We start from the raw sequence: 16,213 nt of genomic DNA, 5'->3' as shown, positions 1-16,213 counted from the left end.
GGATGGCGATTTTTAAATCGCTTAGTTCTGTGAAAATATGACCCTCGCTACTTCCCGTTTAAATCCTTACGTGGCAGTCTACCTGAAAGCTAGCCTGCTAACAAGGAAGTTTCCAATCTCATCAACTATAATTTGTGCTTGTTCTGAGCCTCCTGATACGATACATGTGCACTTTTAGGGTGGGTTTGAAATCGTGGGAATACAGAGAATCTACAATCGTTACGTAACGCTAGCTAAAACATTAACATGTTCACTGCATCAGAGATCGTTGTCCTTTTTGCGGTCTTGTTCTCCACAGCGTCCGGCTACTTTGTTAGCATAGACGCTCATGCGGATGAGTGTTTCCATGAGAGGGTCAACTCAGGAACCAAGATGGGCCTAATGTTTGAAGTTGCCGAGGGAGGCTTTTTGGACATTGACGTTGAGGTGAGATTACATTTGGTCTTTCTTATGGATTTGGTTTTTCTTATGGATTTGGTTTCACTTGTCACTTGCGCAAAGAAGGTGGGGAGTAGCTAGCTAACGTTAGCGGATATGGCTAACTAGCTAGCTATTTAGCTTAATTGCTCACCACAAGCCGGTCATACTTGTTATTTTTGAATGGCTAGCTATATTTTGTATAGTTTAAAGTCAACCCACTGCCTGTTTTAGCAATTGTTAGCTAAATTGGTAAATAACTAAGTGACTAATCTGTTCATGAGTGATACAGCCAGGAAGTGTATTGTTGACTAACATTACTAGCTGTCATCCAAACAGCTGTCAGTTTAACAGAACTTGAGAAACAGCCCCTCCTTCCATTTCTTTAACAGCACTGCTCCACCACATGCATTCACCACCAGATATTTGAGAATTGTTGTAATGCAAATGAGATCCATCTTTTTAGTGGATTTCAAAAGTATCCAATATGTAAAGTGTTTGCTACATGTGGTGCAGACCACCCCGATCCCCCAACCACTGAATGAAATATATATTTGTTGCTACAATGGTCCAGAATATTTTTTGAATGTTGGTTAGAACGACAGCACACCACAACAATGTTGCACCATGAGTTGTCAAATATTTGTATGATATTGTCTCCTATGTAGATAACAGGACCTGATGACAAGCAGATCTACAAAGGAGACAGAGAGTCCAGTGGGAAATACTCTGTAGCAGCTCACATGGACGGGACCTACAAGTTCTGCTTCAGCAACAAGATGTCCACCATGACACCAAAGATTGTCATGTTCACCATCGATATCGGAGAGGCACCCAAGGTACAGGACATGGAGACGGAAGGTAAGCTTTATTTGTGTGTGTGAATTAAGCTCTATTCTTAATCATTTGCTAATTGCTTTAACGGATGATCACTTTTCTGTTTTCACATATTATTCCTCTTTTCTTTATGATGCTATTGTTCTCTCTTTCTCTCCATCCTCTTGACTGTGCTGGACTGTTTTCCCCTTCCCCCAGGTGGAGAGAGTTGGGATGGTAGGGTTCAGGCCTCATCTGAAGCTATGTTTGCCCAAATGCATTCGGTTTCCTCTAACTTAAGTTGAATGAGTTTTCCAGTGCAATCTAATGTTCACAAATCACCACTTAGTTACTGTAGTACATGTTGCCTGAGAATGATGTGAGAAATCTGTCTAAAAAAAAATAACTCACAATTTATAGATGCTGGAATATGTTGTGTGCATGATTTCATACATTCAATACAGGGACTAATGGTGTTCTTTTGTGGAGTGTTTTAATGTGTTCAGTGTAACACACGTCATTTTCACTAGAATGTTGTTGATTCTATGCTGATCCTGATTGGTTGGTTGTGTGTTCTGTTAACAGCCCACCAGAACAAGCTGGAGGAGATGATCAATGAGCTGGCGGTTGCCATGACAGCAGTCAAGCATGAGCAGGAGTATATGGAGGTTCGGGAGAGGATACACAGAGCCAGTGAGTTACACACACCACATATGAAACTGCACGTGAAAGCAAATGGTGTCAGAATGGACTGTGGTTAAGTACCCATTCACTTTATTGTTATGTGTGTGCTGCAGTGTCAGTACTGACAGCCAGTCTTGAACTTAAGCCATGGTTATCTTTCCACCCAGTCAATGACAACACGAACAGCAGGGTGGTTCTCTGGTCGTTCTTCGAGGCCTTGGTCCTGGTGGCCATGACTTTGGGACAGATCTACTACCTGAAGAGGTTCTTCGAAGTGCGACGAGTGGTGTAACACCTAAAACCTTCCCTCTGCGACTTCCTGTTCCACTGTTGTCTCCAGCACAGAGACGGCGAATCAGTCACACCTTGAAATAAGACTGGCAGATTTCAGTAAATGTCTGAGAAACAAATTGGATCTCTTATGGTTTTTTTGTTTTTTTTACCCCGTTACCCCTTTGTTCCCATCTTTATCGATGTGCTTGTTATTGTCATGTGTTTTGAACTCAATGCCTTTCAAAGATCTTAGGTTTGATGATGTCAAGTTTGATTTTCTCTTCACTGAGGAAGCAAATGATTTGCTATGGAGTACTCCATGCAGATTGGTCAACTGCATGATCAGCCATACATTAGCTAGCTCGGTTGTATGTCTGCCTGCCTGTCTGTATCTGGTCAGTGGATGGGCTGTATAAAGTAACAAGAACAGGACATGTATTCGAGAGATGCACACTGATAGTTAAGCAATGATGACAGTACCAGTGAAGAATGTATCCCATATTTGACCCATTGTTTGGACCCCTTTGCAAATGATCTGACAAAGTAGTTTATATTAAGTATGCAGAATGCATCAGCTCAAGGTGAGATACTTAGGGCTTGTTCAGGAGAGTGAAATGTCACAGAACGTTCAAATAGAAATGTATTGTGCAAAATAGACATGACTCCAGAATAAAGAATTGTCTGCTTTATATATCATATTTCTATCTGCAACTTTCAGAATTTTGCATCCTGCTGAATATCTGAAAGCAGATGTTTTTGCTCTTGTTGCTGTTGAGTTATACATATATAGATCCATGGCACATAATCATTCTGAATGTTTGTATGGGATGTGGAGGGAAACCCTTACTCCCATTACACCACAGATTGGTTATAGTAGGCCAGCCTTCCTCTATCCTGGCTCTGAGGATCCACTGGGTGTGCAGGGTTTTGTTGTAGCTCATCATTAACACACCTGCTGCAAATAATAATTTAACCCTGGATTCGTTGATTCAGGATTGTTACAGCTGGGCTGGAACAAACCCCTGGATGTGTAGAGAATCAGGAATTAAGAACACTGTAATAAATTATGAGTATGGGTGGGGATCTGAAACTATGTTATGATTGCTGAGGCTAGGTAGTTGCCTCTACTTTTTTAGACTGGTTGTAATTTGTGGTTTTGGGTTGGTCTCTAATTTCATACCTTTTAGTTTTCTGGTGCATATTCAGAGGGGTGCAACATCAGAATGTAGAAATGTTTATGTATAGAATGGGCATGTCTTTTTATTCCACATGTTAGAGGATGAATGGTAGGTATAGCCTGTCTAATCTATACACTACATATCTATCTGCAACACCATAAATGTTGCATCTTACTGAATATGCCTCAGTCTGTTTTGTACTTTACATGATCTGATTAGCTCAGGCACAACTGTCACTGTGAGACTGGAGTGACTCCTGAGGAGAAATAAGATCAAGTTACTCCTGTACGTCAATGAAATTCTACTAAATGGATCTGTAAACTTTAAGAAAGATGCTTGTCTGTGGATCCAGGTTTAATAAAACAAAAATGATACTTTAAAATTCTGTTTAATTTTTGGTTAAACAATATGTTTACAGCTATTGGGGTGTGGGGTTATGCTGAGCCGTCGGGCACCCCTCTTTGGCCCGTGACATTAATAGCAAAAGCGCCCTTCTCAAATCAAACGGTCTGTGCCACTAGGTCATGTTGTTTTCAAGGCAGCATGGTGCATCGTCCAGAAACATCTCTATTTCCATAAAATATCTTTTGAATTGTCAAAGCAGTTTTTATTGGGAAGGCAGATATCAGTTTTATCAAAAGCAATCACTTTTGCATGTGAAAACACAGAATCCTGCTCAAAGACCTTATATATGAAGATCCTACTCATTTCTCAAATGTGTTAAAGAGCATGTGGAAGCTATTTCTTAATGCCAATAACACATAATAGTAACTTAGAGCACCCCAAGGAAGCATTCCCAAATTAAACTCTTCAATCAATATTTGTTCTAAAAGTTGAGTTTGGGGTTTTCTCCAAATCAGCTCTGACTTTGGAAACAATCCCACAAATCAAATAAAATGTTATTGGTCACATACACGTGATTAGCAGATGTTATTGCGGGTGTAGTGAAATGCTTGTGCTTCTAGCTCTGACAGTGCAGTAATGTCTAAGAAGTACTATCTAACAAATTCCACAACATATACCCAATGCACACACATCTAAGTGGGAATGAATTAAGACTACATACATATGGACGAGCGATGTCAGAGCGGAACGGACTAATATACGGTAGAATAGTATAGAATACAGTGTTGTCTATACTGCAACCAGTTGTTTTACGAAAAGATAACAATGAGTCTTTCCTTCACGACGACAGCTGTCTGTGGTACAGCCAGCTAGCACTCGCGGAATCCACGCAAAAAAAAGGAACACAAACTTGCACTCCCATCTGACTGAATGTTACCATCAACGGGTCAGTAGTCATTTAGGCAGGTTACCTTAGTATTCTTGGGCACAGGAACTATGGTGGTCTGCTTGAAACATGTTGGTATTAGACTGTCAGGGACAGGTTAAAAATGTCATTGAAGACACTTGCCAGTTGGTGTGGGAGATAAGCAGCTGTGCTGAAGGAGAAAGAACATAAATACTTTGGCTATAGGAGGAGAAGATGACATCTGGTTCTGATAGAGCAACAGGCCACGGTGGGAGGTATAGCGACCTGACAACTGTACTTGAGTTATGCAGGGCCCCAAATACTCAAGATAGCCAGACAAAGGGCTACAGAGAAAAGGATGAGCATGCAGTGCATGCATTATTTTTGTACCACATGAGGAGGCCCTGCTAGCATTATAACCTATACAGCTGTCAGATGTGGGCGTTAACAAGCAACAACTGATATGGAGAGATAATGGTAAAGAACGGTCAAGGGAAGCTATTTTCATATAGAGGGAGGGGACTCTACACGTTATGCAAAGACAGAATCATATAAAGATAGGACTCTGTAATATGAGAATTTAGTCTTTTCCATGGAGGGGCTTGGCTCTGTTACGTGTGTAATAGGGTCCTTCCATGGAAGGGCTCGGCTTTGCTACTCTGTATTAAAGTCTATATTGAATTCACAAGTTCTTGTAAGAGTATTATGTTCTTAAGACAATTTTCCACGACATTGGTCAGGGCATGCTTGGAGTACACGTCCTGGTAATCCGTCTGGCCCTGCGGCCTTGTGAATGTTGACCTGGCTACGGAGAACGTGATCACATAGTTGTCCAGAACAGTTGATGCTCTCATGTATGTTTCAGTGTTGCTTGCCTGTCTGCCTGCTTTATATAGCAAGCCACAGCCACTTGACTCACTGTCTATAAGAGCGAACCATTTCCGTGAACGGGGGTGGTGTACCTAATAAACGATGTGTATATACAGATGTTCTGGTTGCTTCACAAAACCTGTGCTGGATCAGATAGTCAAGGTCACTCATGGAGCTGGTTCCTTGGTTTCTCCACATAGTGGTCCAGATCCTGCAGACTGCTATAGACCAAGGGGGGAAAAAAATCATAAATGATTCACAAATATGCACTTTTATGAGATATATGACACTGTGTACTTATTTAGGTATTCTGTGAGTATGTATTGCAATATATATTTATTTTTAAATACATTATTTAAATAAAAGAGTGGACTGTAGTTTTGATATTCTGTAGACATGCTGTTACGAACCCCTTTGGCCCTGCAGTCTAGGGGGGATGGAAACGAGACCCGTAACATATCTCATGCATATCATAATAGTGCAAAGGAACAGTGAGAACTAATAACAGACAACTTAAATCTACCGTCAAACACGGGTTTATTGTTCAAACACACAGTTGGGGGGGGGGGCTGAGCTGGACCCAAGGAAAGAAATAATAAATATCCAAAAAACCCTAAGCTAGTCTTACTTGCTTCAATAACAGCTAGCTAACTAACCAATAAAATACAGTGGGTGGTCCGCCCAGTTCAAATGAATCTCCTTTCCGATTGTTTGGGGCAACCCAAAAAAAGCTTGTACGGAGAAGACAAGGTGAGCTCTACCGTCAGTCCTGTGTCATGCCAACTGTAAAGCATCCTGAGACCATTCATGTGTGGGGTTGCTTCTCAGCCAAGGGAGTGAACTCACTCACAATTTTGCCTAAGAACACAGCCATGAATAAAGAATGGTACCAACACATCCTCCGAGAGCAACTTCTCCCAACCATCCAAGAACAGTTTGGTGACGAACAATGCCTTTTCCAGCATGATGGAGCAGCTTGCCATAAGGCAAAAGTGATAACTAAGTGGCTCGGGGAACAAAACATCGATATTTTGGGTCCATGGCCAGGAAACTCCCCAGACCTTAATCCCATTGAGAACTTGTGGTCAATCCTCAAGAAGCGGATGGACAAACAAAAACCCACAAATTCTGACAAACTCCAAGCATTGATTATGCAAGAATGGGCTGCCATCAGTCAAGATGTGGACCAGAAGTTAATTGACAGCATGCCAGGGCGGATTGCAGAGGTCTTGAAAAAGAAGGGTCAACACTGAAAATATTGACTTTGCATCAACTTCATGTAATTGTCAATAAAAGCCTTTGACACTTATGAAATGTGTCACGTCCTGACCATAGAAAGATGTTATTTTCTATGGTTGAGTAGGTCAGGGCGTGACGGGGGTTTTCTAGTTTACTTTTTCTATGTTGTTATGTTCTAGTTTTGTATTTCTATGTTGGGTTTTGTTTGGGATGATCTCCAATTAGAGGCAGATGGTCATCGTTGTCTCTAATTGGAGATCATACTTAAGTAGGTGTTTTTCCCACCTGGGTTTGTGGGAGATTGTTTTGAGTAAGTGTATGTTGTACTCTTCGTCACGGTTTGTTGTTGTGTTCATTCAGTTTATTTTCTATGCATTGCATAGTTTCACAGTTTAATAAAATACGTGGAACGATAATCACGCTGCACTTTGGTCCGCTCCTCTCTACGACAAATGCTTGTAATTATACTTCAGCATTCCATAGTAACATCTGACAAAAATATCTAATCACTGAAGCAGCAAACTTTGTGAAAATCAATATTTGTGTCATTCTCAAAACTTTTACCTACGACTGTATGGTTTGATAGAGGAAACGCTCCTTTATAGTCTTTATTCAATGCTGATCAGGCCACAGTTGCCTCTACGTGGCACTAGATGTCACCTCATCTCACCATGGAAAGCCCTATATGTAACCCATTCTCTCATTAACTATGTACTATATGTACAAATAAGCATAATGTTTTTATGTATTAATAGCACAAACTTATGGCACATCGAACTCAATAACACCAGATACCTCTGATGCCACGACCCTTCTGAATCCGTTTAAACTCGATGCGCCCTATGACAGGGAATTTTTACTCGGATTAAATGTCAGGAATTGTGAAACTGAGTTTGAATGTATTTGTCTAACGTGTATGTAAACTTCCAACTTTAACTGTATATATCACAAAATATATATATCATTGAGTTAATAAAGCCGCATACAAACATGGTCTCTTTTCTGTTTTCTTGAGTAAGGCAGCTCCAAAATGCAGGTGTTTCAGCCTAGCTCTGTGCTTTCAGTGGTGGTGGGGCAAGCCAGCAGAAAATACGGAGCATTTTGCCGTGATTGGCTCAGTGTACTGTTTCTCATTGGGACACTATGTCACCGCCAAGTCTAAGGGTAGAGCTCGAAAATTCAAGCCCCTTGGGTGCTGCCATAGAGTTACAATGAGAAGTCCCCATCAAAGACGGCTCAATGTAATTAGTCACAGGTAAAATGATGTCATATGAGGAGAAATAATGAAGAGAAATTGTAGATAAAACGTATCGGTGCTAATCGGCCATTGGACATAAACATTACACAACAAGTTGGAAATCGTAAATTCAACATTGAGTGGTTTGGAAGGAATCAGTGGCTAACTGCAAGCATTGCAAAGCAATCCTTAGCCTACTATTCAGTGGAGTGGCTGTGTGGTCCCAAGTCTAAGATTAAGGGTCTCTTTTCTAGTTTAAAATGAGAAACATTCAACATTGGCCATGCTGTCAATGAAGGATGATTTGTGCCGCGCTCAAAACAACTGTTAACTCGGAACTGCAAAATCTGACTTTAGTGAGTTCAAGACAACTGGGAACTCGGGAAAAACAAGCTATGACTGGGAAAATAAGTTTTGAACTTTCATCCAACTCGGAATTGTAAATCCGGATCTCGGGCCTCTTTCTAGAGCTACGACCTGAAGATCACTGACGTCATCATGATTCAACCTTTTTTTTCTTCTTCGAGTTCCCAGTTGTTTTGAAAACACCATAAATCCAGAGAATGGCAGTCTTTGATGACAAAGTTTGATGACAAAATTTACCCATGAAGGACCGCCGCGCCACCTTCCTGTTCAAGTGAGCACAGCACAACAAGCTGATTCCAAAAATGTCTTGTATGCTGCCGCATAAATTATGTAACATGTCAGGGAGATATGTATACTGTACCTAAGAAAGTAATACTAAGTGTATGTTGTGTAGTAAGCTGTTAGTAGCCCATGTGCCCCACCCTAATAATTTGGTATATTTTTCCACCTCTTAATTTCGCCTACTGTTCTGACTTGGTAGTGCACATGTAGCCTATAACCTGTTTGTTGTGAAATGTAATCATTGAATATTGTAAGAGCTTTCATTGTCTGCTTATATGCCCCCTTTATTTACCCTACGGTTCTGACTTAGTGTAACGGCTGTCTTCATCCTCAGACGAAACAGAGAAGTCATCGTCTGAGAAAGTGGACCAATACGCAGCGGAGTTAGTGTTCATCTTTGAATTTTTAATTGAACAACGTGAACACTATACAAAAACAAGAAAAGAGAAAACCGACAGCCAAACAGTCCTGTCAGGTGCAAAACACTAAACAGAAACAATCCCCCACAAAACCCAAAGGAAACACATGCTCCTTATGTGTGACTCCCAATCAACAACAACGACCTTCAGCTGTGCCTGATTGGGAGCCACACACGGCCCAAAACAAAGAAATACAAAAACATAGAAAAAGAACATAGAACGCCCACCCAATGTAACACCCTGGCCTAACCAAAATAAAGAACAAAAACCCCTCTCTATGGCCAGGGCGTTACACTTAGTGTACAGGGAGAACACTGTAAGAACGGCCCATGATCTGAATTCTTTTGCTGTACATCTCAAAAGTGCCAAACAAATAGTTATTTTGACTACGTCCGTCCTAGCTCGCTCATTAATGTCTTAATCGGAATTACGGATTGTCTCTTATCCGTTTGTCGTCCCCTTATGCCATAGTTTGTACATCTCATTTGTCAGTAGAAACCACATTTGTTTAAACAAGTCAGCCATATCAGCTATATTTTTTTAAAGGTAGTAAATGAGGCTGAATGAACTGTTTCACTGCCAGACAGGGATCCGTTGATAGCCAGGTGTTGCAGTGGTAAGGTGTTGGGACTCTCCTGTTGGGACAGCTTAATGTAGGGCCTAACAGTGTGTGGGCACAGTTTGTCACCGTTATAGTCCAATTAGTGTGTTGTGTAGTGGCTTTGCTGGTATGCATCCCACTTTTTTAATTTGTTTGCCTCACCAATATTTACATGCTATAATCGCCACTGTGTATTCCTGGCGCAAGACGATGTGTCATCCTTCGTCAAACATGTCCATACAAAGACCAATCATTTAACCATTCTCACAGTTTCTATAACATGGGGCATCTCCAGCAGAAGATTGAAGGGTTTTACCTCAGTGTGAAACACAGGAAACACTACCTCTACCGTTTGACAGGTAAGCCCCAACAACAATATGACCTCAAACACATTATTAATGAAGCAGTAAAACTGATTTGGGAAAGAAAAAGCATTAGTCATACACATCAGACCATGTTTCTGATCAAATGTAGGAATAACCTATGCCTTTAATTGATCTAATACAAAACATTTAATTAAACTGAGAAATTACGTGACCATAAACAGCAAAGTATATCGTGAGCCACAACTCTGCATGCCTTGTATAATGTTATAACTGCATGACAACAAATGCTTTAGAAATGAGTTGCTTGCTTTGTACTCTCTTTGTTTGTGCCTCTATAGTAGCTCTATAACTTACAGTCATGTAATATATCTGAATATACAGTCCATCTAATCACCCATTTTTATTCAGATGGCAACAAGAGGAAACATCAGAATCTGAGAAAAATTGTTGAGGACAAAGCAGCCTTGACAGCTGCCATTGTTCAACTTCACGCGCAGCAGGCAGAGTTTAGCCTCCCCACAGTGGATGAGTTGCTCAATACTGTCAACTTTGTGTGGCCATGGGAGAGATTTGGCTCCATTAAGTTTATGATTGCAGAAGGTATCTATTGTGATTGAATGTTTAACTTCAGCATAGGCTGCAATCATTGCTGTTTTTCTGTTATATACCTCTGTGAGTTTACATCTCACAGGCAACAGCCATCTTGCCATCAAAAAGACAGCAGGAGGAAGAGAGGATCCTGGTGAAGGAGATGAAGAGGCACTGGGAGAGCCTTCAAAGAGCAGCGGGGTTTAGTTAAGGTTTATACCATTTTTGGACTGAAATCTCTGTCTTGGTTTACAAATACCCTCCACACTATTTTGTGTAATGGAATTGTAAATAATGTACTGCTTTACATGTGACTTTTAGGCAATGCAGTGGAGTTGTCAGAGGGAGGAAGGAATGGCCTTCTCTGCCACCTGAAGAGAAGATTGAGTGAACTGACACAAGACCAAGACAACACCAGGAATAACCATCACAAGCTGATTCTGGGAGAAGGGTATATTTTTGATGACTCTGATGTAGATGGGAACTCAGATGAAGATAGAAGTCCTATTGCTGAGAGCTCACATGACGACTGCTATGCTTTCTGAAATCATACACCACCCCTGCCTCTTTCTCTTGGTCTCGCTCTCTCCCGCAGAAGAGTGAAAAGGCCCACCACCTCCCTTGGGAGCAACCTGGTCTCCTGATGTTGACCCCTGACCCCTCATCTTCTGAACCCATCCAGGGAAATGCAATTTGGCTGATGACACGCTAGTGGAGAAGGAACGTGTCATTTCAGCACATTTGTTTCCATGTTTCTTCTCCTCACCTCCTCTCCTAGATTTCTTCCAGTCCTAGACTATGGTGACATCATCAGCAACTCAGACTGTTGGTTGAGGACCTCTTTACTAAGGAATGTGGTTGTTCTTCATGATAGTTTTTTTGTATTTTCTATTAGTATTTTCTATGCTGCCGTGATTGAGATGTTTGTGTAATTGTGAGTTACAAAAGAGTCTTTGGCCTCAATGGGACTGCTAAAATAAATAAATAAAGGTCTTAATAAATAAATGCATTAAGCACTAACAGCTCTGAGTGTGTGTTTCAATCGATTACATAGTATGAATGAATTAGTTTGATGTAATAAAAAGTGTTGGTGCAGCATGCTGCAAGCCATAGCTGCCCCTTTCAACATTATAAGTACCACATCTTTCTAATCTGATATTGAGTGGAATGTACTGTTGCCCAACCCATATATTTCAGCAGTGCATTGTACCCTACACCATAATTTGAAATGGTAGGACATGTATCCTGTTAAAGCTATCTGGCTGATGAAGGACAATAATGTAGTATGCCTATTTACAGCAGCATATGATTTAATAGTTTTACCTAAATTAACTGTCAATTGATATATTCATGGTATAAAAAAAATATAGAATTTTACATTATAAAGTTCACCAACTATAGTCTACTAAGATAGGCACCTGGCACAATGCTGATTGATATAGGTTATGAGCAGTGGATTGTGTCACACTCTGATCAGTTTCACCTGACCCCCTCCAGGTGTCGCTTGTTTTCCCCAGTGTATTTATCCCTGTGTTTCCTGTCTCTCTGTGCCAGTTCGTCTTGTATGTTTCCAAGTCAACCAGCGGGTTTCCCGTTACCCTTCTTTTTGCATTCTCCTTTTTTTTAGTTCTCCTGGTTTTGACCCTTGCCTGTTTCTGGACTTTGTACCCACCTGCCTGACCATTCTGACTGCCTTGACCACGAGCCTGTCTGCCACTCTGTACCTCCTGGACTCTGATCTGGTTTTGACCTTTTTGCCTGTCCACGACCATTCTCTTGCCTACCCCTTTGGATTAATAAACATTGTAAGACTCCAACCATCTGCCTCATGTGTCTGCATTTGGCTCTCGCCTTGATAGATTAGTAGTCCTAGTATTGTGAGTAATGAGAAAACAACAGCAAAAGTGATGGGAATATTGTATTTTGAAAAGCAAATACTTAGATTGAATATGTAGGCCAATTCTGAGATCAGTGGACCTGCGTGAGGGATGTCATGAAGAATTAGGGTGTTTTGAAGGGGCTGATACAGTGTTGCACTATTTAGGCCGCGGAGGGCTCCGGTTAGAAAAATAAACAACAAAATGTCGCCATATTTGTAGTTCACAATGTATCCGGTTTAGGGAAGAAAATGTGTCATTATTTTTACAAAAATGTTTTCAGAAAAAATGAATATTGCATAAGCAAACGTCAACGTGATTCAAATTTAAGACATATACAGCTAGAATAATTTAGGAATACTATCAAAAAGTAATCATACAAATCGAATAGGATCACATGATACCCTTCCTACAAGGAAGTATCAACGTCTCGTGATGTCACGCGACATAACCTACCGGAAAAACACAGCTGTGGTCCAAACCTGCATGTTTACCATTCTCCCTCTTTATATGAAAGAGACTTAGCTGTTGTTATGATCATAACCTGTAAAATGTACAATTTAGTTCCTCTAATTGTAATAATAATACAAGCAATTGCAACTTTTGCTAGCAAAAGTCGCTGTTGTCAAAAATACAGGACCTGTTCAGCAGCACTTACGAAAAAAGATTGCAGTTACTGCACTTTTACTGCAGTTTAAAAACTGCAATATTTTTTTGTAAGGGAGGGCTCAACATTACAGAACGGTCACGTAGAAATGTTTTGTGTAGAGGCAATTGTGTCAGCGGTACAATCAAACTATATCAACACTTGAAAATTGACCAGGAACATATCTAAGTATGACTTGTATTGTCAGGTAATGAATGTATGCCCTATACATATTGTAGCCACAGGAGGCTGGTGTCACCTTAATTGCAGGAGGACGGGCTCGTGGTAATGGCTGGAGCGGAATCAGTGGAATGGTATCAAATACATCAAACACACGGTTTCCATGAGTTTGATGCCATTGCATTCTCTCTGTTACAGCCATTATTATGAGCCGTCCTCCCCTCAGCAGCATCCACTGATTTTGCAGTTTGTTGACCTAGGAATTGTTCATGTAACTGAACCAAATCTTAATATAACTCTGGAGAACCATTTGGTCTACACAGAATTGGGAAAATCTGCTTTTTGTTTTGTTGCCCCTTATGTGTGGAAGAATATGCAGCATTCCTTGCAGTTAGATATTCTGGTGCCTTTCAGGCATTTTAAATAACTGATTGTCACGCCCTGACCTTAGAGATCCTTTTATGTCTCTATTTTGGTTGGTCAGGGCGTGAGTTGGGGTGGGCATTCTATGTCCTTTTTTCTATGTTTGGTATTTCTTTGTGTCGGCCGGGTATGGCTCTCAATCAGGGACAGTTGTATATCGTTGTTGCTGATTGGGAGCCATACTTAGGCAACCTGTTTTCCTTTGGGTTTTGGTGGGTGGTTATTTTCTGTTTAGTCATTTGTTACCTGACAGAACTGTTTGGCTGTTGTCTTTTGTTTATTTGTAAAGTGTTCTCTTTTTCCATTAAATTACAAAGATGAGCACTAACCACACTGCGCCTTGGTCTACTCTTTTAGACGGCCGTTACAGAACCACCCACCATAAGAAGACCAAGCAGCGTGGATTGGAGCATCGGGTTGACGGATGGACTTGGCAGAAGGAGCGAAGATTCTGGGAGGACAAGTTACGGGAGCTACGGGAGCCCGAGAGGCAGCCCCCACATTTTTGGGGGGGGGGCACACGGGAAGTTGGCCTGAGTCAGGATGGAATACTGAGCCAACTTCCCGTGCTTACAGGAGGCATCATAGTACTGGTCAGGCACCGTGTTATGCGGTAGAGCGCACAGTGTCCCCAGTACGCGTTGAGAGCCCGGTGCGCTACATCCCAGCTCCTAACATCTGCCAGGCGAGAGTGAGCATTGAGCCGGGGCGGAGTGTTCCAGCTCAGCGCGTCTGGTCTCCGGTGCACTGTCTCGGTCCAGGTTATCCTGCGCCGGCGCTGCGTACTGTGTCTCCGGAGCGCTGGGATGAATCAGTCCGTCCTGTGCCTGCGCTCCGCCTGCGCCGGGTTAGGTTGGGTATTCAGCCTGGAAGATGGGTAACAAGCCTACGCACCAGATCTCCAGTGCGACCCCACAGTCCAGTACGCCCTGTTCCTGCTCCTCGCACTAGCCTTGAGGTGCGGGTCTCCAGTTTGGTACCTCCAGTGCCATCACCACGCACCAGGCCTCCAGTGCGTCAGCCCAGTCCAGTACGTCCTGCTCCTCGGGATAGCCCTGTGGTGCGTGTAAATAGTCTGGCGCCTCCAAAGCCAGCCCCACGCATCAGGCCTTCAGCGCGCAGTCCCCGTCCAGAGCTTCCGGCGACAGTTCCCCGTCCAGAGCTTCCGGCGACAGTTCCCCGTCCAGAGCTTCCGGCGACAGTTCCCCATCCAGAGCTTCCGGCGATAGTTCCCCGTCCAGAGCTTCCGGCGACAGTGCCCCGTCTAGAGACGGCCCACAGCCCGGAGCCTGCCGAGACGGCCCGGAGCCAGCCGAGACGGCCCACAGCCCGGAGCCAGCCAGAGTCGGCCGCCAGCCGGGCGCAGCCAGAGTCGGCCGCCAGCCGGGCGCAGCCAGAGTCGGCCGCCAGCCGGGCGCAGCCAGAGTCGGCCGCCAGCCGGGCGCAGCCAGAGTCGCCCGCCAGCCGGGCGCAGCCAGAGTCGCCCGCCAGTCCGGGGCCCGCTGCGAGAGTCCCCAGTCCGTGGTCGGCGGCAAGAGACCACGCTCTAGGGGAGCCATTAAAGTGGGGTGAGCCAGCGGTGGAGCGGGGTCTGCGTCCTGCTCCTGAGCCGCCACCACGAGTAGATGCCCACCCGGACCCTCCCCTATAGGTTTAGGTTTTGCGGCCGGAGTCCGCACCTTTGAGGGGGGGGTACTGTCACGCCCTGACCTTAGAGATCCTTTTATGTCTCTATTTTGGTTGGTCAGGGTGTAAGTTGGGGTGGGCATTCTATGTCCTTTTTTCTATGTTTGGTATTTCTTTGTGTCGGCCGGGTATGGCTCTCAATCAGGGACAGCTGTATATCGTTGTTGCTGATTGGGAGCCATACTTAGGCAACCTGTTTTCCTTTGGGTTTTGGTGGGTGGTTATTTTCTGTTTAGTCATTTGTTACCTGACAGAACTGTTTGGCTGTTGTCTTTTGTTTATTTGTAAAGTGTTCTGTTTTTCCATTAAATTACAAAGATGAGCACTAACCACACTGCGCCTTGGTCTACTCTTTCAGACGGCCGTTACACTGATTGGAGACTTTTATGTTACAGAATACGATTGCTTTTAGTAAATATGTTTAATGTTGTGTATTGTGTTTTATTATAGTGTGTTTTATTTGTAATGTATATTAGGGCTGTTATGTTATTTATGTACTGGGATTTATTTGTAAACGTATACAGGACTCTTGTAAAATAGTTACCACAATGTGAATACCTGTTTAAATAAAGGTTCATAAAAATAGAAATACATTCTACTAGGCCTAACCCTGATCACAGACTCACTTTTATATTAACCCTACACATGTAAGAATATTGATGAACCAATATTAATTGGGTAGATTACAATTATTGTAGTGTTATGGAGGCACACCTTGTCCTCTCTGGTCCCATTCCATACTGACAGGCTACATGTATGCCATCCACCATTCAAATCAAATGTATTTATACAGCCCTTCTTACATCAGCTGATATATCAAAGTTCTGTACAGAAACCCAGCCTAAAACCCCAA

At 42.6% G+C, this 16,213-nt stretch overlaps 1 protein-coding gene across 2 annotated transcripts; it reads left to right on the top strand.

Annotated features, from left to right (window-relative positions):
- Window positions 1-52: 52 nt before the first annotated feature.
- On the top strand, window positions 53-3,750 carry LOC106562632 (transmembrane emp24 domain-containing protein 2). 2 transcript variants are annotated; one of them, XM_014127597.2, is made up of 5 exons: window positions 53-426; window positions 1,086-1,278; window positions 1,453-1,470; window positions 1,819-1,926; window positions 2,085-3,750. In XM_014127597.2, exons 1-5 carry the CDS (start codon window positions 247-249, stop codon window positions 2,207-2,209), a joined length of 624 nt encoding a protein of 207 aa, XP_013983072.1. In that variant the 5' UTR covers window positions 53-246; the 3' UTR covers window positions 2,210-3,750. The 2 variants fall into 2 exon arrangements, with proteins under 2 accessions (XP_013983072.1, XP_013983078.1); XM_014127603.2 differs by lacking the exon at window positions 1,453-1,470 and having other exon boundaries at window positions 55-426.
- Window positions 3,751-16,213: the final 12,463 nt, after the last annotated feature.

This window comes from Salmo salar, chromosome ssa01 (genome assembly GCF_905237065.1).
Source record: "Salmo salar chromosome ssa01, Ssal_v3.1, whole genome shotgun sequence".
Classification (NCBI taxonomy): domain Eukaryota; kingdom Metazoa; phylum Chordata; class Actinopteri; order Salmoniformes; family Salmonidae; genus Salmo; species Salmo salar.
Note: the sequence above shows the minus strand (reverse complement) of the source record. Positions and strands in the feature narration are given on the sequence as shown.